This window comes from Thermobia domestica, chromosome 2, assembly GCF_964235325.1.
Source record: "Thermobia domestica chromosome 2, izTheDome1.hap1.1, whole genome shotgun sequence".
Taxonomy (NCBI): domain Eukaryota; kingdom Metazoa; phylum Arthropoda; class Insecta; order Zygentoma; family Lepismatidae; genus Thermobia; species Thermobia domestica.
In genome coordinates, this window is record NC_137455.1 from 77,447,949 (window position 1) to 77,473,375 (window position 25,427).

Below are 25,427 nucleotides of genomic sequence, written 5' to 3' on the forward strand. Positions count from 1 at the left end.
GTGAAATTGTAAATGTCGACGGAAACAGTCAAACCCCTAACAAATCACTTGTTATCACTGATTATTGGTATTAGTAACTCAAATACTGCTTTCTTTCTTCCTTAAATTTGTTAGATGTTTCTCGTATACTAAAATTCCGGAAGAAATGAGCAAATGAATTAAGTAAATTATCTGTTTAATACTATTTCATCACATTACGTAATGAAATGAGTGTAGTGAAAAGCATGGTTGGTTGGATTAACCCATCTGGAGGCCCGGGGCTAAAAAAAAAAAAAAAAAAAAAAAAAAAAAAAGTGGCCTCTGCTGATTTCACCTAATACATTTCTGTGAAGGTACAGTAGGAAAGTTAAGGAAATATGTTTCATAATTTTATAATCATATTTTACTTTATGATCATGATTGTATCTTCATGGTTGCTTTATATAGCCAGTTGAGATTTTGATCAGGTCCTTTGTCTACCTGGAGGACCGGGGCTATAGCCTCCCCAAGTCCCCTTCCCCTTATTCAGGCCCTGGTGAGAAGTATCTTCGGCAAATCGTATTCGGAATAGGCAACCTCGTATATTGTTTGAATGCACTCTATTTCCTCATTCTCTACGACCGAAGGAGTAGAAGCCTTTTTTAAAAAAAATCTGATAAACTTCCCTCTTGGCAGCAATTGTAGTGAGTATAAAATCAAGAACCTTTCAATATATTGCAAGACCATGATACTAAATCACAGCAAGTTGTTTGGTGAGAACTTCTTACATAGTTGGAAATAAAACCAACCGAATGGTTCGTTCGTGTGTATTTTGTGCGTTGTAAGAAATCGCTTTCCGGTGAACACACAATTTTCGGTGTTGGTTCAGCCAGCTACTTAAATTGCGAGGTACGAAATCAATGCTAGGAAGCCCAAAAACGCAGCACTGGGAATTGGTATGCTGGCTACTATCATCCAACTAAAAGTCGTCTGAACTAATACACTGACAGAGCGCCTTCGTGGCTAAGCGGTTAGCGTACGTGCCTTTGGCATGGGAGACCCGGGTTCGATTCACGGTGGGAGCTCATGTAGTTCGGATTCCACGTTAATCAGTAGGTAGTGTCTCATATAGCCTCACTGCCGAAAGGGATGTTAAACTTAAAATCGACTCAACTCAACTGCTACACTGACGACGCCAGAGGAGAGCCATCGGGCGAGAGACACTCCCCGATGGCTATACCTGCTTAAGCTCCCTCATGTCTATATGGTTAGTGTACTCGTCTACAGAGGGGGGGAGGGGCGTGCGTTCAATTCGCAGTGGAAGCTCATATGGTTTGGTTCCTACGTTAGGTCCACGTATCATACAGCCTTGCTGCTGAAAGGGATGCTAAATTCAAATCCAATCAATATAGGTCATAGGACATGTATTGTAATATAGGTGAAGTAATATAAAACCATCAATCTCGATGTACAAAAATTAGCTGTCCCCAAATTATCTCTGCCCTCAATTGACCCCTCTCAAGAAATTAAAACGCGTTGTCATTGCAGCTGCCCAGCGTTATCTGGTCAGTGACAACGTCAGCTTAAATTTCTTGGGGTGGAAGAAAACGGGCGGACAGGAAAAACATTGGAGACAGCTTTTCTTTTGTATACCGGACAGATTAGTTTTATATTAGTAGACCTGCATTGCAACACTATATGTATGGGGTGTCAGACGTAGTCATCAGAGGGCGCTCGCTCCCTTGCCACCCTTCTGGCAAAATGTGCAGACTGCAATCAGGGAGTTATTGTAATTTTACTTAATACCGGTACTGTATCAGGATTCACGAGACACGTATCCTCTGAGACCAAAAAGGATTAAGGGAGACATGGTGGCTCAGTGGTAGAGTGCTTACCTCTGGTGCGTGAGGTCCCTGGCCCGATCCCCGCTCAAGTCAGTTTGTGGTGAACAACATTGTCACCGTAGGTTTTCTCGGCTACTCCCCTTTCATCCCACTTTCTCATTCCACCAATTCTTCCATCATTCACTTGCATTGATCATCGTCTCCCTTAGCCTACAGGGTATAATCGCAGGACATTAAACTTAAAGATTTCATTTTTTCCAAAATAGATTGTTTACAATAAATCTGTTCACTAAAATTAAATAGTCCTATTTAATTGTTAATCCTCCTTAAAACAAAAAACAAAGCGAAATAATTGTAATTAAACTAGATATGTGATCAGAAGAAGTAGTCACCACAGTTTTTTTTTCTGTATTTTATTAATGTTCTGATGAAAAACTGTGTTATTCACTGTAGGGATTCTTGAGGTAAGTCCCATATATAAAAACTGAAAATGTATTTCTACAAACTGTTAAGAGAAGAAAGCGCACCTAATGTACTAATTCTTGTACTGTATACAGCTTTTTCTTATGTAAACATACATTTAATTTTTTACCGATGTGGCTTACGTTAAGACAAGAGTCGTCTCTGAGTATTCAAAATCAAATGTACTCATACTTCTCAATAATTATCCTAACTTGCTGACTATAATACTAATCTAGAAGTAATCGACTGTGATTAGTAAACTCTCATTAGAAAAGCCAAGCAAAAGAAAAAATAAATAATCAAAAATATAAATACATAAACCATACCTGAATTTCATGATTTTCAGCTGCACGCTCTTTATCTCCAACGGTATTCACCATGCTCACTAAAACTTCCGTCACAACGATTTCGTTAAATATATTTAACTAAAATATTTTCACCTTCTTACTTAACAATTAGCAAACTAATGAATCAATTCACTTTTCCCTCAGCAGCATCAGTATGCTTCAACAATTAAATGAGAAGATATGTGTTCAGAAATATTTCTCCTCGCATGAAAGATTATTTGTAAACAAAAACACAAAACTTTCTTCTTTAGTGATGCATAAATTTAGCTCTTCCAACAACATAAATTAAATATTTTCGCTGTTTCTACCCAGGTTATAATATTTCCTGCCTGTAACATAAATTACCATGAAAAAACATATCAACACCATTCATTAAAACGTAAGTTTTTCTTTTCTTCGAACAAACTCCCGTACCAGCACCCCATGAACGCTGGTGCTTGCTAGCGACTGCTTGCCCTACCTGTGAAGTAGGTCTGCTACAAACATCGTCGTGTGACGTCATGCACATACGGACAAATATCTTACCTGCGCTTGGGTGACGATTGTATCTTGTTACTGCATACCTCCCCGTTCTTATGCTGTTAAATTTCCAACCAACATCTGTTAAATATTGAATAAATGATGTAAAAATGTCACTATCTTACGAACTGTCACAACGCGTATTTACTCTCTGCTGGGTAACAAATGACGAACGAGTTTCCGCAGCGACAAGATTGCCAGATAAAGTTAGATGTTTTTGTTTACATTTCGCGTTTCCAAAAACAAGGCAAACTCATTCGGGAAAATAAAAGTAAATCTCACGTATTACATAACCTCTTACAGAATGCTGTTGTACAGTATGTAATAATAATGTACCCGTTTGTATGAACAAATGGCAATGAAAAAGAAAGTAAAACTGAATGTTATCGACCTCTGCACGTGAGACGGTGAATCAGTCACTTGGCTTTGACAGGATACAGTACGAAGATTGGGCTCGCTTTATAATCAGCTACGCTTCCATTCACTTGAATTATAATACATTGAAAATGTACTACAAGACTCTGATGCATACTAAAGTACAAAATGAAACATATACGTATCACATAATGTATATACAATACACATTTCTATATAACATAAAGTTGATTATTTCGTTTAGTTTTCAATTGATATTTTCCTCTTCGGTAACACCGAAATGATAAAGAACGGATTTTTAACCCTTAAACTGTGATATGGTGTTCACAATGGTAATAAAATGTAACCTTACAAGCTTATGTAAATTTCACTGTTTAGTATAATTTTCTTTGTCTTACAATTAGACCGTTATCTTAATACCATCACGACCAGCAGTTACAGCAGCGGTATTTAAACACACAGACCAACAATTTTTAAATGCCTATGGGAAGCTGATAGAATATTTAGACAACAGACAAGCAGAGGTGAATAAAGTCGGGTTTTAGAGCGTATGGTTGAGCGCATGATTTTTTTTTTTTTTTATGGTCATAATTTTTCATTGAAAATGACACATTCGAACTTTAATTATACAACTCTGTTCCATAACGATGCTTTAAAGAACGCTAAATTGAATAAAATTTAGACCACAAAGCAAGTTATTTTAGCTTTGTCACAACCAGACCCTCTCTCCATTCCTACTTTCTTTGGAGGGTAAATGGTAAATTTGGGGGATTGTGCTTAAAGACTTGAGATGATGGACACCGCTGCCTTAAAGCAAATAAATTAAGATTGAAACTAGTAACTGTTTAGTAGAAAGAGCATTTATCATTACAAGTCCGTATCCACGGGTGGGCGCACAGGGGGCCGCCCCCTTAAATTTTTAGTGGCCCCCTAAAATTTTCATAGTAGGCTTGCAATGAACTATAATATGATTGAATCGGCCTCCCCCTAGCTTCTACCGCCCCCTACATTTTTGGGCTAACTACTGGCCTCTATTAACAGTCTCTGAGAGCTAGGACTAACAAAATCCTCTGACGTAATTTTTAAAGCATAAAATCTACTCACATCCGACTTTAGTTGGATATGGTAATTTATATAGTACGTAAATCGGGGGCGAAAGCAGGACGGACTTCAGGGAGAGCGGTGGGTTGTAATACTGCTACTTAGAGCTACTTTTAAGAGCTCCAAACTCCGGGGATGGGTTTTATTTATATCTAAAATAAGAACGTTTTCTCTTCTGCGGGGGGCAATCGCCCCGATCACCCTCCTCCGTATGCGCCCCTGAGGTAAATTCAAATCCGACCAGAGTCGGGTATGATAAAGAATGTGTTAACCATTAACTACAATGAAATACTCATATATTACTTATAACATCCACTGTTGGACAGTTACAGACTGAAAAGTCCCCTTGCATATTGTCGAATTCCGCGTCGTGTACGAGTGACAGGGGGAAGTGATTGGTGACATCAAAACTAGTTAAATGTGGCTATGAACATAAGCACAATGGTACATTAGGCAGTTGCGCAGACAGAGATAGTGTGTGCACATCTTTCTGTTCCGTTCCAATTGTCAAGATTCGATTGTCGATTCCAAGTGGGCACCCTTGTCATTCGTACACGACGCGGAATTCGATAACATGCATGACGACTTTTTGTCTTCTTTTGATGTTACGAATCACCTCCCGGAGTGTTTGCACATCTTTCAGGTTCACCCTGTATATATATCAACTCATACATACAGATACAAGGTATTAATGAACTAGATCGACAAACTGAAGCAGTGATTCCTTACACCAAAATAAGAGTAAAAGTTCATATGGACTGGTCAGAAATGTACAGTTTCAGGGCTAAAGGCTGTCCAAAATCGTGGGAAAATGGACTTCGAAGGCGAATATCTCTAAAACTAGTAGCCATTGAGCTGAGGTGGCATCTTATTGTCTTAGACTTGTAACCTGCTCTATCCAAAAATGCATGTTTCTGAACCGTCCAGTGGCGGCGCAAGGGAGTCCCTCTACAGGAAGTGGAGGTCCCGGATATTCCGTTATCAAAGATTGGTCGTTGAAAAACCATCAATATTTTGAGTAGAATCAAGATGGTGAATTTTTTTTGTGTGCTGTGCGTGGTCGCATAAGTACAAGAACTAAATGTAATGAATAAAATTAAACTAAACTAAACCATTACATCTGCAGGTTTATGACCAACAATCATGACCTGTGTGCTAAAGGGGACAGACAATAATACGAGCAATGTCACGAACAAAATTTATAGATACAGGCGTATGAATCTAAGCACAAATGGATTCAAATCATTTTTTGAAAAATATCACTAAAATTGATATTTCTGATAAATTCGTGTACCTGGTAAACTGTACAGAACAATAATGACGGATTACGAAAAAAAAAAAAAAAGCATCCACACGTTACCAGATACCTCTTTGCTAACAAAAACTCAATGAAATGTTTCCATCACAATCAAAACCGACACAATAAATTCTAGGGACCATGTTTCTCAATATGAGCACGTATTAATTATAAGGGTTAACAGTTATTACCTCTGATGCGTGGGGTCCCTGGTTCGATCTCGGCTCGCGTCAAGTGGACTTCGTGGTGGACAAACATCGTGTACGTGAGTTTTCCCGCTGTTCTTCGGCCCCTTCCCACTTCCTTCATTCATTTCTCATAGTCACCGTCTCCTTTAGCATACACGGCACAAGCGTACGATGAAAAACCGAAACATTTCATTTTCAAAGGTTATTTCTTTGATATGTTTCAATCTAGATGAATTGATTGTGAGAAAAACTCAAAGAACATATATACCATATTATGTATACAAATCAAATAATTCTTATATCTGTGCGTGCGGCAAAGTTGGGAACTAATTTCCTTGTTCACAAGTGACGTAGCCTAGTCGGATGGTAGGGTTGTCAGAGGTACTGGTTTTACTTGATATTTCTTTCAAATACAAATTTTCAAGAAAATCTAAAGGATATCCTGAACCAAATCAAAATTGTAATGGAATCAGTCTAGTACGTAACTGAGTAAAATTATTTAACATAGTATGAAACACTGAAGCATGTAGCTGCAAACTTAAATTTCCCATAAGAAAATTATACCTTCAGGAATACCAAATAATAGGTTAGATAATAAGAATATAAAATAATATCAAAAAGCATTAATTTAATACGTATTCAGCAGTTGGAGAACCAGAAAAGCGTTATGGGGCTAGAGCTATTAGCCTAACCGACATAATCGTGGGACATAAAACTCAAAGATTTCACTTCATTTTACAACAGTTGAAAAAAAAGACAGACTTGGTCTAGGAAAAATAGATAACAAAAGTATACATGCATAAAGAATAATACAAAATGTTAACAAATAAAAAAAAGACGTGATATTTCTATGCCCTACATTTCTTGGTAGCATAAAAATAATACAATAATTAATTATAAAGTAATGACACACAGTGTTTCAAATGGGCCAAAATATAGGGTGAGCAATCTTTACATATTGCTTCCATTTATACTTATATCAGGATATAATTCAGCAGATTGAAAATTGAAAACAAATATGTATGTGATTATTCCCCGTGGTAATGATTGCCCGAACATGAATTTCGAGGCTTTCCCCTGAAATAAGAATGTTACGGTTTTTGCCTTAAAAGAACTGGCCTAAGCACTCAAGGGCACAGATCAAGTACAGGAGAATGAAATGGATACACTACCTAATACATAATACTAATCCTTACTGCATTTAAACCTTGCACTGTACTAACAGTAACACAGAGCGACGTTTTGAAGTTAAACTACAGCAGTAACATATAAAGAAATGAATTGTGAATATAAATTCTATTTAACTATATTGCAGCACTCCTTAACCATGTAAATCACTACGATGGTAAATGCACATTTTATTTAATAAAATACTGCAAATAATATAATAAAAATATCAATACTAAATTTTTCTCTTATACAAACTCAACAGAAATTTTGTCAGATCTAGCACGATAAATTTTACATGAATTAAAATATGAATTAGAATTATATAGTATCACAATATAAGCCACTATAATATAAACTATTAAGAAAGAAAACTCTGAAAGATTAGCAAGGCCTACAATAAAATGAACGAAAGAAGATCACAAATGTAAAACCTAAGTGATTTTTCTGTTCTTTACTGCATACAAACTATATTTCCTAAAACATACTGACTGGCAATACTATTTGACAATATCAGATATTTGAAAAAAAGTGCAAATTAAAATTTAATTTGAAAAATTCTCACCTTTGAACGAAATTACCAATGGAGAATAAAGTACGTATAACGTGTTGCTTTTCTTTCATCTCAGATATAACATTGACCTCGTTTGGCCTAATGGCTAATATGCTTCCCTTTGGTGTGCGTGATCCCGAGTTCGATTCCTGGTGGGGGTACAGTTGAACGAAAAAAGTGGTTCGGATTCCACTATAATCAGTAGGTCCACGTTTCCTTTAGCCGTCCTGACACAACCGTGGGACGTTAAACAAACAACTATCATGTGTATAATATATAACTATTTATTAAAAATATAATATAGCCTATAGACGGTACACATTTTTTACGATTGTTGTACCTTTTTGTTTCAGTTAAAAATTAAAAGAAAGCAATTTCAAAAACTTTTTCGAGTTCGTTCATCTTTCTTGATTTTGTTTGCGATTCAGATACATCCAAGAAGTTCAACTTTAGACTCAGACCCATAACCGCACAATATAACAATTGCTCCTACGTGCTATTGTGGCCCAATATTTCGCGTTCTTCCTTCTGTATCTTCCATAAAGAATTGAATTGTACTAAAACTCTGTCATGAAATTCAAACACCTTGTAAGACATTTTAGTGAACCACCCCACCTCTTTTCCTTCCCTTCTATGTTAACTGTCAAAAAACGCTCAAAAACATGTTTATTTTAAATGAAAAATTAAACTACCAACTTTCATATCTTTAACCGTAAGGGATCTAGAGATATGGTCATCTTATAATAATAATAATAATAATAATAATAATAATAATAATAATAATAATAATAATAATAATAATAATAATTTCCATCCCTTTTCTTTCCTTCTTGGCAAAATATCAAAAACGCTGAAATACGCATTGAATTATTTTGAGTGAGAAGTCCATACACCAAATTTCATGTTTCTAACCTTTAAAGATTCTTAGATATTGATATCGTATTATAATACAGTAATTGCAATCCCTGACCCCTTTTCATTCCACCTGTTTTTTCCCCATTTTACTAATGTATCAAAAAACATTGAAACCCGTGTCAAATTATTTAAAATGAGAAATCTAAACTCCAAATTTCAAGTCTCCGTCCTTAAGAGATTCTGAGAGACGGCCACCCCTTCCTTTCTTCGAATTTCCAAGAAATCCTTCCTTAATGATACCCTACGTCACAAATCTTACCTACTGTCCGAATTCCAAGTTTCTAGCTTGAGCGATTTGGCCTGTGCGATCAGCTATTCACTCAGGACTTCCTCTTTTATATAACAGCTTGTGCTATTTCCCAAGAAAAGATGAAATGCCATTAAAAGTCACAATGAATTCGTGGTCCTTTCCTAATGGTTCCGTGTTGAACCCCAAAAGTCACGGCTCTCTCTGTTGATCTAGTAGCTAGCGAACGTATCTTCGATCTTCGGGTTCTGTGGTTTGATTCCTGGTGAGTGAGCATCGAACGCACTACGCATATCAATAAATCAACCAACCGAAAAGTCTCAGATTCAGAGAGCTTTTCAGTAAGGAGCGCTGAAGATTCTATATTTCTCTTTATTCAAGGTAACGGGACCCGAATTCTATTGCCATATCCTTTTCTTAGGACACAATTTTAAAATATACCCTTTTCGTTCAAAGAGTGAGCCGTCTTATCCTCCTTCCTACAACTGTTCGTCCAACGAATGAATCATATTCTCGCTCCCTTGGGGCTTATGGTGACCACCTGAAGAAACTAGGGACAGAAGTATTCATAATTCAAATATGTCTGTATTAAGTACTATTAAGTACCACACATTTTGATTAGTCTCTGCTCGGGTAGTCACATACACGGTGTAGATTGGATTTGTCAGGAAAAGACCATATTTGTATTTCCCAACGATAAATGCTGGAAGTAAAAACCAGACCTTTGGGGGGTATCCCCTCCGCCCCCTGATCTGACAGTGATCGCAATGCATTAACTTGCGGTCAAAATTTTGTAGTCATACGGCATCTTCAATATTTACCAGATGTAGCTCCATAGTAGTTATATCTAGTTCTGAAAGTAAATTAAACGCATTTTGTCTAGTCGAGATGAGTAAACAACAAATCTATTGAAGAGAATTACAACTAACGGATACGTGTGTAATTTGAAATCTATACGAGCTTCCACGTAGCGTAGCTGTATGATGAGCATACATGCCTTTGCAGTGGGAGCCCGGGTTTGTTTCCCCAGAGGGAGCTCATATGACTCGGATCCCAGCTAAGTTATAGATCCATGTTTCATACAGCCTCATTGCTGAAATGGTCAATAAACTTTACTCTAAACAACCAATTAAAGCTATATATTTATTCATATAGTTTTGGTCAATAGAGGTGATATATTAATTAGGCCAATCAGAAGAGCCCCAGTAATATTTTATTTAGTTCATTCATCAAATACATTTGAGGAATGTTCTCTTAGTGAGCTCTGGTCCACTTTAAACGCTGTTTAAAACTGTATATTAATAGTAAAGTGGATTACACTGAAAGTTTTCTTCCGTATTCCTTGTTAGTTGCCTAAACGTGTAGTTTTAGTTTGTTTCCATAGGTTTGCTTGTATATATATGGTTTTGGTCAAAACAACACCGACAATGTTTGGGAGGTGATTCCTGACAGCAAGATGCGACAAAACGTATAGACCAGCCTGGGTGCACAAATGCTTCCTTTAAGAGTTATAGGCTGCTGAAAACATGAAAAAATTAACTTTAAAGGTCCATAGCTCCAAAACTATGGGACTTACCGCAATCGGGTCTAGACTTCACTTAGGAACTAGTATGTGGCTTATAAAAATATCCAAGTTTCAGAATCCTGTGGTACTTTCACAACAATTTTTAGAGAGGTAGTTAGAGAGTATTTCAAATTACAAGCCCGTAGCCAAACTCCCTTGGTAAGTTGCTGCGTAATTGCTTCGTAAGTATTTTAGGATTCTGAAACATGTACTTTTGAATAGCGCACATATTAGTTCCAAAGTGAAGTCTTGACCTGACTACGGTAGGTTCCATAATTTTGGAGCTATGGACCTTTAAAGTTCATTTTTTCATGTTTTCGGCAGCCTATAACTTCAAAAGGAAGCATTTGTACACCCAGGTTGGTATATACTTTTTGTCTTATTTTGATGTGAGGAATCACCTCCCAAGCGTTGTCAAAGTTGTTTTGAAACACCCTACATATATACAGGGGTAGACAAAAATCTAAAAATACTTCATACAGGACTCGTAAGTTTGGCACCCACTGTACAACACGTGTTACGGTTGCCGATCGTTCTTTCTTTCTTTTTTTTATTGTGTCATGTGGACCTTCCTCTTCCGTCAGCAGTAACCAGTTCACCTGTGAGTGTCGTGGTGTGAATGTGGTGCGGTAAAATGGGCGACCTGACAGACTTCCAAAAAGGCATGATCGTTGGTGCCCGTCTGGTTGGAGCTTCAGTGGCAACAGTGGCGAACATTGTAGGGGCATCGAAAGGCAGTGTGTCCAAATGTCACGAGGGCATACACAATTCATGGGCAAACGACGTCTGCAAAGCACAACACTGGTCGAAAGACAATCCTGTCAGATAGGGACCGGAGGGCATTAAAACGGATTGTAGCAGCTAAAAAGAAGACCACTGCAATGAAAATTACGTCTGAACTCAATTCCGACCTACAGAACCCGGTTTCATCGAAAACAGTGTGACGGGAACTTCATAAAATGAAAATTCATGACAGGGCCGCTATCGCCAAACCTCTGGTCACAGCAGTAAATGCGAAAAGGCGTATCCAGTGGTGCAAGAACCATATGGACTCATGAGCAGCGGAAACACGTAATGTGGTCCGATGAACCGACCTTCACCTTGTTTCCAACAACCGGTCGTATTTACGTATGGAAAACACCGTCGCAGGCCTATGATACAGAGTGTCTGCTCCCAACTATAAAGCATGCGGATGGTTCTGTTACAGTATGGGCAGTGATATCGTGGTTTTCTGCACGTCCCATCATAGCCCTGCATGGAATGATAAATGCTAAGGCGTATGAGGCCATTTTGGGGACCAGGTTCTACCCATGGCTCAAATATTGTTCCCTGATGATGATGGCATCTACCAAGATGATTTGGCACACTGTCACGCTGCTAAAACGGTGAAATCATGGTTTGAGGAGCATGAGAGCATGACTAGGAGCTATCACACCTCCTCTGGATCCCACAATCACGAGTTCTGAACATCATTGAACCATTGTGGTCTGAGTTAGAAAGGTGTGTTCGGCCTCATTACCCTCCACCAGCATTTCTTCCCGCCCTTTCACATTATCCGTCGATTTGCCGGATCCATTTCCGGCGAATTGCCGGACAAGGTAGAAAGACATTGCAAGGAATTGAGCTTTTCACATATGTGCGGCGGTCGCAGGACATTTATCCGGCCAGCAAAAACAGCCGGATCTCGCTGCTAGAATCCGGAGCGGCAGATTGCCGTATATAGCCAAGCGGGACATTACACGCAATGAAGCTCTTCACATATATGCGGCAAACTGCCGGATGGGTGTTGAGAGAGGAAGCAAGTGTTGCCAGGAAAGAGCAGAGAGTGGCTGCGATAATATGGATGTGTGTGTTTTACGCATATATATATATATATATATATATATATATATATATATATATATATATATATATATATATGTGTGTGTGTGTGTGTGTGTGTGTGTGTGTGTGTGTGTCGGATCCAGGATATGATCAAGAGAGGGGCTAAACAATAGTTTTGTAAAGCAGGATTGAAGCCTATTTTATCCAGTGTATATCTGAGCATCAAGCGCTCCCCCCCTTGGATCCGCGCTTGTATATGCTATAAGCAAAGCAAGTAAAGCCAAGCAATTGGAGTTGGTTTGAGGGTGGCCTTGCTTAGCGCAAAACAACCAGGATAAAAGGAAAAGAATCTGAGAAACTATTATAATCTTTAAAGATATCTTGTTACAGAAGGGCGTGTAGAAGTAAAAGGCAATAGGCCTACACTTGTGGCAAACTGTTTTGAACGTGGTATTTTTTTTTTTTTTAAGTAGAGTTCACTATAATAATATGTTTTAAAGTATTTTTCATGAGTATAAATAGTTTTTTATTCGTGATAATTTTCAAGAGGAAATGCAAGGCAGGAAAACTACACTTATCTTATATCGCTTCGTTTGTTTTTGTCCGTAAGCTCTTTGCGAGGCCAGAAATAATTTCATAAATAGAAAGTGTGTGACTTGAGAGTGTTATTATGCTTTCCTGGGCGTGGAAACAAATAAAGTTTTAGTAAAACTTTGATATTTATTAAACTGAGTCTAGACAAAACACGTAATACAGTACAGTACAGTGGTGCCGGAGTTTGGGTATCTGCTGACAGTAGTGGATCCAGAAGAATCGTTCGAGGAGAGGGGGGAAAGAGAGACAGGGATCATTACGATGATGAACGTAGGCTTAAGGTACGGAAACCAATTTTACGGGTACTTCTGAACCAGAATAAAGCATATAAATTTTTCGAGCACTATATATATATTCATAGACAACTATTGTCAATCCACTGTTATTGTCAATTAGTCTAACTAATTTCATGCACTTTCTCTCCTGAATTGCATGTTGTGGGAGCCTGCAAAGGATGTCTGATATTTTACAGGAATAAGAGGCTAAGAATCAGGGAACTTTAACAAAGGTGAAACTTACAGGTTTAGTTGATTATAGGAGGGCAGGAAGGGAGTGTTACCACTAACAAGCCAGTAAAGAAGAGTCGGCTAATGGCGACCAGAGTGCAATGACGCTCATCCCTCTGTAGCCATTAAAAAACGTGATATTGGAATCTAACCTGTACTAACATCTAGAGCCCCGTACAGAGAAGCACTGGAAAAAAGAAGGTACATGTGGGATTGACGTCGGCGAAGCAACATGAGAAAAACAAGTTCTGGATTATTTGTTATAAAATTGAGAAGACGAAAAGTGCAACAACAGTGGAGTCAAAGTGTAGGATAGATTTAGGATTTAGAATTTAGATTTCTGGGCTTTCGGCATCTAAGGCCATTTAGCCCTTTACGATTTGAGAGATGACGTCCCTCGACGAGCACACAAACCGGGGAAAGAAAGGAAAAAACGATTGGGGAAGGAAGTTAGTGGCCTGGGACCTATAAGTTAGGTACCACCCCGGCATTTGCCTGGTGTGAATGAGGAAAACCTAGAAATACCTCATTCAGGATGGTTGGTCTGAAAAAGCGTGTTACACTTTTTCGACCGAGTGACCCGACCGGGAATCGAACCCGGGACCACGTTTACGATAGAGTTTTGCAATTTTTACTTGCATAATAAAAGTGTTTCTTGTGCATTTCTTCATTATTATTATAAGCTAAATATTTTACCTTTTTCATGAGACAAAATGCAATATGAAATGGCGCCTTTTGGGTAATGACGCTCAGGCTGAGCGGTATTTCCCTAGTGCGAGCGCCATTTCCCAACTATTTATTATTAAAACATATTTTAGATTTAAATCTATTTCTTTCTTTGGGATATTACATTATACTTAATCATACAAAATGTTTACGAATTATGATATAGAAGACGTCAAATACATAAAGCCGAAACTTGGGCAACCAGGGCTATCAATGATTTTGACAGCAACACTAATGAAACCCAAATTACAGGCTAAAGAAGGAAGGAAACGGTCATCACGAAAACAAAGAACGCAGAAAAAAGGAATAAGAAACCTGAAAGGTTTTCAATTAGGAGAAAGGAGGAGAGAAAAGTGTCTTCAGTTCAAAAATTCGTCAGACAGTGATGATGAAAATGATTCTGATGATATTTGTATAATATATGGAGAGTTTGGTAAAAACAATGGGCTTTGATTTAGGTGTGAAAATTGTTTGTAGTTGGCACACTCTGCTTGTAGTGCGCCTTCTAATTTTAAAGAATATATTTGTGAACTTTGTGGTTACGGAGATGCACAAAATATTTTTTCTTTGTTTCGATGCAGCAGTTTGAGTTTTTCCGGTGTTATTTTGTATTTGGTTATTTAGAACAAACTCTATAATTAACATGCCTTCGACATTTTGTTTTTGTAGTTGTTTCTGAGGATTCCTTCGGTATTTATTTATTTATATGAATATAATTAATTGAGAATATCTCACTACGTAAAAGGGCAGAATTTGAAACCATGTTTCGTTCTATTTATTTTAATTTGTATATTCATATTAATAAATATATGTACAGAAAGATATGCTTTCTCTATAGTCCAAGAAATAGAACTGATTTACTATTAGGGTGGACACTGAGTGTCATTACCTTACCGATAGGACAACTGCGCTCAAACGTACATTGTTACTTTTTGAAGTTTGCATAAATAAGTGTTAATGATAAGCAACAAAGTAATACGCGAAAATGTACTATTTGTAAAAACATTCCTTTTTCAGACGCACGTTTTCTTTTTATTATTATTATTATTATTATTATTATTATTTTATTGCGTACAGTTTTTGAGATTTTTAAATTTTCCCTTAAGTGTGGTCACCATTTTTTCATTTTCCCTTACGTGTTTCAGGTAATGCTCGTACCCTTTGCCAGAAGTTCAACATGAATAACACCCTGACAGTCCCAAAACAAAGTAGCCATTGTTTTCTTAGCAGATGTTGTGGTCTTGAACTTCTTGGCCAGCGGTGACGAAGAATGTTTCCATGTCATGCTCTGGAGTTTTTGTCCAAGTGTCCATAGGATATTGGGGTTTCATCGCCCGTAATAATACGATGAAGGAATGAATCTCCTTTCTGGGCATATCGTATGTGGGTCAGGGAAAAGCCCATTCGAAGTGTTTTTGGTCATCACTCAGATGTTTTGGCATCCAGCGCACACACACTTTGCTGAAGCCAAGTTGGTCATGAACGATACTCCTCATCCTCACTGAACCACATGAGATTTGCAATGCATCTGCAATGTCATGTAACCTCACTCTTCTGTCTTCATGAACTATCGCATCGACGTCACATACATTCCCGTCAGAGATGGACATTGCTGGTCTGCCACTTCTGTCAGTCTTTCTATCATCTGCGAATGCGTTGCGCTATACATACCTTTGAGTCTGTGTCATAACACTCCCTCCATAGGCCTACACATATTTTCGATGAATGTCAGATAGTTTCTGTCCCTGTCCATAAAAAAAAAAAAAAAAAAGAATAACAATGCACTCCTTCTCCTTGGAGTAATGTTCAAGTCGATGCACTATCTTTAAATTGCTCTAGGTACCATATGCGTTGACGTAGAAGGCTGTAATTGCCATCAGACTTCCCTCACCTTGATATCTGCAACATGCAAAAAATTAATTAGCTATACAAAGAACTGTGGGTTTTAGAGACAAATTTACCTTATCTTTTGATACACCTTTGTATAATGTGAAATTTCTGTTATCAGAAGCGAGAGAGTTACGGAAGATCAACTGGAACACCGTAGGATTAAGCGAAATAACAAGAAAAGGAGATGAACTAATCGAGATGAAGTACGTTCATATCCTATTACAGAAGATCAAAATGTGACAAGACTGGCAGTGTTGGATTCTTATAGATGAAAAACTGAAAAACGATGATTTGGGGATAGATCAAATCGAGTAGCAAGGCTTGTCATCAAACTCCCGTATATATCAAAGCTATTCGAAAAATGTTCTTCCGACTTAACGTGGGTCCGAAGACCAGACGACACACTAATATAAATTCAATTTGATACATAATCCCATGTTTTGTCTTACATTATCTAGGCAACAGACTCATTTTTCCAGTCGTCATGGTGATCTGGCATCCAAGAATTTTCGAGTCCTGTGAGTGAGAATAAAATTGGGTCTATAAAATCAACTGAGATTAGGGTAGCCTTTTGGGGGAGCGGTTGCCTGCTAGTCCCCCTGTGGATCCGCTGCTGCCTTGTGGATAGTTACCTATTTTCAGTACTTTGTAATGGCAATATTTGTCCACTTTACTTACGTAAAAGACATAATAATAATAGACTATATACAAAATTAAATAAATATTAATAGTTAATATTTAATGGAGATGATGAAATTATATTGTTTCTTTACCCGACAACCAGCAACAGAGGTGAATGCTCTACCACTGAACCAGTCCTCCCCGCTGGTCTAGTGACTAGCACGTGCGCCTTTGGTACACGTAGTCTCCGATTCGATTTCCGGTGGGAGAGCACATAAAACTTAATCGTTCGCTTTCATTAATCATCCGTTTTCTTAGCCTAAAGGATATAATCATGAGATGTTAAACTAAAAAGTTCATTTATTTTTCTACCAATGAACCACCATGTTCCCTCTGTTTTTTTTTAAATGCTATACTTACTAGAATATGTAGCGTCAAAGTTGTTAACCATACTATGCTAAAAAATAATATATATTTATTTGTAAATACCCTTCCGCCAAATAACAATTATATTATTAATATTTTTATCGGTTGTGATTTTTAAAAAAACAAAACCTACACTACCCAGTTGTATCATTTCCATTATAAGCTACTGGTTTCTTAAGCTAGTTTATGTAAGAAGGGTATCAGAGCGGATAACTATTTGAGAAATGTCGGCAGAATATTGAGCAACTGAATCATGGTTTTGCCGTCACGCAAGTCAGTGGCTTACCAGTCGTAAGTCCTTGAACTTGTAATTTTACGTCACATATAGAAAAACATAATTCTTTACATGTTAACGCCTTCGCTCCCATATCCGACCTTGGTCAGGTTTGAATTGTGTATAGCCTACCATATCCGACGAAAGACAAATCCTACTGGTAGATCTTTATCACAAGATATATATGTACAAAACTTCAGATTTTTCTGATTTATAGTATAGGAGCAAGGCCAATTCCAGATTAAGGAGGTTTTAATTAGGAATATGCCTGTGGACGTTTAAATATGTACAATCTTGTTCAAAAAATCTTGACAACCAACCTTGTCTTAGAAGGCAGAGGTCTGATAACCGTAAATTGAATATTCTAATACTCTGGTTTGAAATAAAGATCTCAATATCCGAAAGGAAACGCACATTTGTTTAATTTAATTTTAATTGTAGGTAAGAGTATAGTCAGTGGTCGAAGTGAAACGGTATTCGGTGATATGCCATACCGCCTCTGGTTTTTCAGTAGTGAGGACATACCGTCTCTAGTTTTTCAGTGATCAAGACAATATTTAAATAGCCGGTACGTTGAGGCAAAATCATAATAAGACATACCACCTCTGCTTTTTTTTCCACTTCGAACACTGAGTGCAGAGCTTTCCAAAGAGAGGTGGGTAGCCAGGTTTCCTTGAACAAGACTGTACCTGTCGTGAATGTGTTAATAGAAAGTTATATAGCTTTTTGTATTTTTATTTGCTTGAGTGATAAGGTCATAACTTGAAAATTATATCGAATATTGCAGTGTGTTATAGTGCAACCAAGAGCTGACATCACAATCGATTTCAATATAGGATATCAATGACATCTCGCTTGAAACAAAACTCATTTGTACATACGGTGTAGACTTTAAATAGTATTGCTGACAATACATTTTATGTGGTCTTGCTAACTTTAAGGAGTCTCTACACTGAGCAACATTAATGTCAAGTTTACTGAGCACATTGGGCAATTAGGAAGCTGAAACATTAATTACGTAATTGCTATGGAGGTCAACAACTAGATTGAGATCCGACTAAATTATGTAGAACTACCAGTTGTAGAGTCTATAGTGTACGTATGTAGTGAGTGATAACTTCCTGTTCGTATATATTTATTGCTGGTCTATTCGCTAGCATGCGTGCCTTTCGTGCATGAGGTCCTTAGTTCGATTTTTGGCAGGATGTATTGAATACACTACAGTGGTTCATATCTAACTTTAAATTTAGGTATTGCCCTACAGGCCGACAAAGGATGTAAGTACAAATTAACCATTCAAGTCAAACAACGAACAGTAGATTAACCCAATCGATTTCACGAAAATAGTTAGGATTCTCTGAAGTTTTTAAGTCAGCCTAGATTTAACTTAACTGTTTCTTCTCACTAGAAAACAGCATACCCTATCCAGTACATATTGAACTTTCTTATAGTAACAAATTCGCTTTCTCGCAACAGAAAATGATACATTTACTCTATTTAACTGAAACTGCTAAATCCATTTCAAGATGAATTTATATGCATTTAAACATATTAATATTCATACAATCCTTCGTGTATTTAAGTTAGTTGGCATTTAGCGTCTCTTTTCAGCATTGAGGCTGTACGAGAATGGACTTGAAGTTTAAGGTAGAATCCGAATCACCATAATGTGCTCAATGCTCTCCAACCGGGAATCGAATCCGGTATCCCGTACACGAAAGAAGCGTGAGATAGCTACAGTTGGAACAGCCCTTCATATACTTAAGAATCGCTCGCTTCAGAGTATAGAAAACTAAAATAGTACGTTAGGTAGATGTAGATGTAGATGTAGATGTTGTTAATATTATTGAGTCAGGTTGTCTAAAAATCAATTATGGTTTATATCAAAGCCACCAACGATATGTACTAGATCAATATATTGTTTTGTCTACAATAAGAGGAGTGTCTTCTACCCGAAAGATACAGAGTACAACTTACAAACAATTGATTTTTGGTTCTTTGATACTACTACTCACATAACACAACATGTCCAAGAGACATACTTTGGATGCCCCACATATCTCATGCCTATCCTGGGACATTCAGGATCACAGTAGAAATCATAAGAACTATAAAAATATCTCCGGAACCTCCCTTGGTTTTCAATGAGATGTGCCTGTTAAGATACAATATTTGGATGTCTAAAATTCATATGTTGTTATCCCACAAAGAGCCTCAAAATGTCCCATAGCAATCCCACAGGAAATGTCATTCCCGGGACATAAACGGGCATCTGCATTTCCACAGGATGTCCATTTGTCCAATGGACGTAAAGTGGCAAAATGGAGACGTCTCCTGGACGTTCCGATTTTCCGGTACTTACGTCCCTTGGATATGCAAGAGACGTTTCTGTTGTGTGTGTGTTTTTAAATGTTACCTTAGTAATCTGAATTAACATAGAGAAATTTCCATCCTCACTGTATACAGTAAAACAAAAAAGGAATTATAATTAAAAAAAGGAAAATATGTTAATTACGATAGCTAAAATTTAAGAAATATTTTAAAATGAAATGCCACTTTCAGTAGACTGTTAAAATGTTGATCGGAACTGTTATTAAACTCAAATCAAAACTAAAAGAGGAAAAAAATCAGACACCAAAATCGGTTGGTCACAAAGTGTGCCAAATACCAGAAAAACGAAGTCACATTCTACTTGTATTCTCAAAGAAGGATTCGCCGAATTGTGTATACAAAACCGGATACATTTGGTGCCTGCAGCCGAGAACTAATTCGCATAAAATGTTTACTGACCAGTAGCACAAGATTCTTTTTTCCCTGCTGCAACGTTAAATCTTAAAATCAGATTGCTTTTTAAACACCAGATTGCTTTGCCAGCAAACGCTTCTGTCTCGGTGATATACGTAAGAACTATTTCGGAAGAATGAAAAAGAATATCGAATTCCTTTTTTAGATAGATAGGAAGAAAAGATTAGTGACGGCGCATAGGTTGGTTCGTAGTGTTTAATTCTCGTCCCCGTTTGAATAAGATATTGAAAAACCGTATTTACCATATTAAGATATACTGTATATACAAAAATCCTAAAATACTTGAATGCATGAATCTTCCCCCTTATGAGATTCTGCGTACGCCGCTTTAGAAGATAGTAGATAAATCAATAGTGGCGGATCTAGAGGGTAAAAACTGGGGGGGGAGCATCCAGAACCCAGACTATGATAGGTATATCATGAGCTTACTATAAACTTTCAAAAAAAAAATGTAAGTACTGTAATAGCTTAAATTATTTTGTCACTTAAAAAGCTGGGAAGTCTAGCCTCACGGCCCTGTGTCCGCCACTGTAAATAAATTAGACGTTAGAACATAGTAAAAAGGGTTTTAAGTGAACTTGCTTTTCTTAAGATTCATTAAAGTATTAATCTTTAGACTACTAAAAAATAACAGTTCGAAAATACACTATCACCAGCCTAGTCTCTCTCCCAGAAGCTTGTTACACTATTGGTATTACAGAAGTGAAATAACACATCACAAATTATATTATTATAAGTTTATTTTAATTTAATTTAATCTTCACTTATTTTAGGCTATATTCGATCACCTGTTTCTGAACAAATATGTACTCTGATCATAAGAATACTGCTGGAGAGGAGTGATGCCGCTAGAAATTTGCAAAGAGGGCGGGCATCATGTGGGCTCCGCAGAAATGAAGCGTTGTGCGGTGGGGTAAGTAATACAAAACTATTATTTTCGGTATACAAAAAGATACTATCGCTTAAAATTTCTCTGCTCCTCCACTTGCCCCCTAAGGAAATTAAAGCTGGTGTCGTCACTACTGAAGAGTCTCTTTGATATTTACTTGTATTTTTAATGCATCTGTAAAAAATTAAAAATATCAGCGAAACATCAGTAAAAATAAGTAAATTTTCAGAGGTGGCTAGTGAGAGGTCACATCGGTAAAAAGTACGTTATCGCCACAAATTTAATAATTTTACATAATATTTTACTTCTTGTACACAAGGTTTATTTTATTTTATTATTTGTTATTATTTTACATGTAGGTTCCCTCATGAGCAGCCAATGCGCTCCTATGATGTCGAAGTAAATCCACCATACCATAAATAGTATATACTGTACCCAGATCATTTCTTTGGAACCTTATTGAACATTAGCTGGGTGGAAAATTGTCTTCAAAACTGAACACTGGATCACATTACCCTATGTTCTATTTCATTCAATTACATTAAAAAATATATTTTTAAAGCCTGGTTTATCAAAATTGTAACATAAAGGTACAAATCTAAATGACGTGTTTCAATCCGTCATTTAGTGGCATGTTAGATTCTATTTTTAATTGTCATTTCGTCTGATAATTGCGTACAATTGGCATGCTGTGGTTTTATAAACAAGCTGGTTTCTTGTAGAGCTCAGTCATTAGTTTTTAACATTTTAAATGGTAGCAGCTATAGTAAGAGAGATTATTGATGAATAAAAGAAATATTTAACATCTGAAAACAGAAAGATTTAATTTAAAGAAATTAGGAGAGGATCAGGCAAGAGTAGAATATCAGATTGAAGGGTCGAATAGACTTTCGCTTTTAGAAGGATCGGAATGCAGTAGGGTTGAAGATGCTTTTGTTGAAATTAAGGATACCATTAAAATTTCAGCAAAAGAAAAATTAGTGTACGCGGGAAAACATAAGAACAAACCATGATTCGATCAGGAATGCACTAAACTAACAGAGAAGAGAAAACTGGCAAAACTGTTTTGGCTACAAAATCAGAACGATATAATATACAAAATTTTGTTGACGTCAGGCGGAAAATTTCCAAAACGTTTAGAACAAAAAAAAAATCGCGATTTTTTGAAAATTGAAATTAATGAACTTGATGATAATAGTAAAAATGAAACATTCGTTACATGTATAAGGGCATCAACGAATTTAAGAAAGGCTATCGACCTCACGCTTACATATTAAAGAAAGTCAACGGAACAATTACAACTGATAGAGAATAGCATTTTGAATAGATGGACAGATTTCTTTGACGATTTGCTTAACACGCAGCCAAAAACTAATGTTTATGGAGAATTCACACAGCAGAACCATATACAGTATCCAGAGCCTAAGGAAATAGGAATAAAAATTGCTATAAAGAATGGCCCACGGTGAATTCTCTGGATCAGAAACAAGCAGGAATTGCCACAACAGTGAAAAAAAAATCACTGTTCCAATTCACAAGAAAGACGACAAAACTGATTATAATAATTGAATCGATTTCTGTTAACAGAGTGTATGTGTAATAAACACAATTTTCGGGAAATGACAAAAAACTGTTTTTGCATGAGTCGGTTCGGTTGATGAAAAAAAGAAAAATATGTTTAAATGTATATGGTTACTGATTGTTTATTAACTATATAGGATGTAACGGTGAATTATGGTTTAATCTACAAAAAATATTAAACTTTGGACACACACGCCCTTTTAACATAAAACATGGTGGCATAAAATGTGAAACCAGGGGTTTTCTGAAATATATCTAAAATTTTAGACACAGTTACATTGGTGGTATATTAATGAAAGACAGAGATACCAATAATAATAATTAGTAATACTAATAATAATTTGAAAGCAAACATTTTTCTCCCCAAAATTACTTTTTTCAAAAAATTTTAAATCTCTGACAGGATGAGTTCTGAATTAACACTTGTCGTTACTGTTTGCCTCACTCCGACTTGCAAAGTACTTTGAATCCATATATGGAAATATTGAGGTTAATGCTGGAATATACCTTGGCCACCTACATGCTAAATAAAAATCCTAGAAATCTTAATATTGTGCCAGTATAAAAGGTGAAATTTTCTTACAGTAACTGTGGCGACAAAGCAGAGACTGAACTTCAGGTGGTCTAACGCCAAAGAAGGCAATTATAAATATAAATTTAAGTGGTTACTATCTTTGCTGTGGGACGAGATATAATTGGGAATGCAAGTAAGTAGCATTGCATAAGAAAATATTATCTTAATTGTGGGATTTCTATTTTTAAGCCAAACAAGTTTTCTTTAACTTTTATTCCCCAAATTCCTGAGCGTTTGTCCAGATTCCAGTTTAGCTGATAGACCGACCAACAGGACATATTAATATATTATATTATATCACAGTATAATATAATAATATAATTCAATGGCTTATATTTTCAACACATTCCAAGGAATACACTTCGTTTTAACACAAATCGTTGCATCTACCTCAAAAATACTCATTTAAAAAAAACATGAAAATCGTAAAAATAATATTACATACGCCCTTCTAACAGAAATCGATTCAATTATCGAAGCATCTCCCTTTGGTCAACATCCTATAAAATCCACTCAAACATTCTATTAGCAAGATTGATTCCATACGCAGATGAAATTATTGGAGATTGTCAGTGTGGATTTAGGCGAAATCAATCAACTATCGATTGAATGTTTACCACTGGACAAATACTCGAAAAGAAATGAGAATACAATATTTCGATTTAATTGTTTATTAATTTTAGAGACCTACGACTCGGTTAGAAGGGAAAGATTGTATATACAACATTCTTACAGAATTCGAAATACAGGAAAGTAGCTTAGATTAATTAAGATGTGTTTAAATGAATCTCAAAGTAAAGTCCGGGTAGGAAAATACTTGGCCACTAGTTCCCACGTCGAAAATTGTCTGAAACAAGGAGATGAGTTGTCGCCATTATAATTCAACTTTGTACGCAATAAGGAAAATCAGATACCAACCAGGGCCTAGAGCTGAATGATACTCATCAGATTTTTGCAAGAAATGCTAGAGGAACAATAGAAAGAAATGCAAAGGTTTAAACTTTTGCAGGAACATAAATTTAGATGTAAATTCAGAGAAAACTGAATACATGGAAATTCGATGGGATCGTAAAACTACAAATTATGAATACGTCAAAATGTCAAACAATACTTCCGACAAAGTGAATACTCGGACCCAAAAAAAATGGAATGAGGAATGGCGGAAACATCATAATGAGGAACTGCATAATTTATATTGCTTACCAAAGTCTAGAAGGTTCAGGCGGGCAGATCATGTAAACAGAATGAAACAAAATAGGAACGCTTTCAGAATTTTAACTGCAAATCCAATCGGAAAACGACCAGGAAAACCTAGGCGCTGATGAGAGGACAATATTAAAATGGATCTAGCAGAAATAGGAATTCAAGGTAGAAACTGGATCTAGTTGACTAAGGACACAAGTCGATTTAAAGCTTTTGCGAACGTGGCATTAAACTTTCGGATTCCATAGGTCATCGAGGTAGTTAGACATTTTGTATAAAGTTAAATTCAATTCAAATTCCAACAGAGCATTACTATACATGCAGATAATATTTTTAATAAATCATTTTATGAAAAAATTTCATTTAGGATTTGGGTCAACTTTAATCAAAATATCACATCAAGTGAAAACCAAGATTGTGTATGACATTAAGTGATCCATTGTGATCACTTTACTAGCGGGTCTACATTAAGCCATTACGAGAAGTGTAACGGAATAGTCGATGGGCTATTTACCATAGGACTACATAAGTTTACAAATCGTTACAATTTAAACACGAGTTTTAAATGGGTCTTTTGTAACTTAGGACTTAAGCATGTTCTTCAGCATTTGCTTGTTGTTTAAGTAATGGTGATATATTATAAAACATCTGTGTTTTCATCGTTCTTACAAAAACTTAAGAATCTATGCATGTGAGAATCTAAACTACAGTTCATGACTTTTGCAGTTTAGGGCTAGGACTTCTGGTATGACAGCGTGACACCAATACTTCTTTTCCCCTTTAGTTTAGGAGTAATAAGATGGGTAGGCTATTCAACGATTTCCCCTGACACACTATGCAAGTAGTAGTGCCATCCAGGGTCAACCATCTTATGATAACCCGCAGTGTAAAATCACTAGGTTAGGAATGAAGTCATGACTGCACCTCAGTAATCAGAGTACCACCATCTAAGAAGTGTATGTCTTTTAAAATGACTT

The 25,427-nt window shown here is 36.6% G+C and overlaps 1 protein-coding gene across 3 annotated transcripts in view; it reads right to left on the reverse strand.

Moving 5' to 3' along the window:
- LOC145672973 (long-chain fatty acid transport protein 4-like) overlaps positions 1-25,427 on the reverse strand; it is a 340,258-nt gene that overhangs the window by 204,057 nt on the left and 110,774 nt on the right. Inside the window, exon 1 of one of the 3 annotated variants that reach the window (XM_081742271.1) lies at positions 3,137-3,294. The exons of 1 other annotated variant lie outside the window; for it this stretch is intronic. Coding sequence is in view for 1 of the 2 variants with exons in the window: in XM_081742254.1 (XP_081598380.1) it covers positions 2,591-2,644 (54 nt within the window). In the remaining variant the exon portion in view is untranslated. Of the gene's footprint in view, positions 1-2,590; positions 3,071-3,136; positions 3,295-25,427 lie in introns of those variants that run through there. One more of the 3 variants, XM_081742254.1, reaches the window with a different exon arrangement.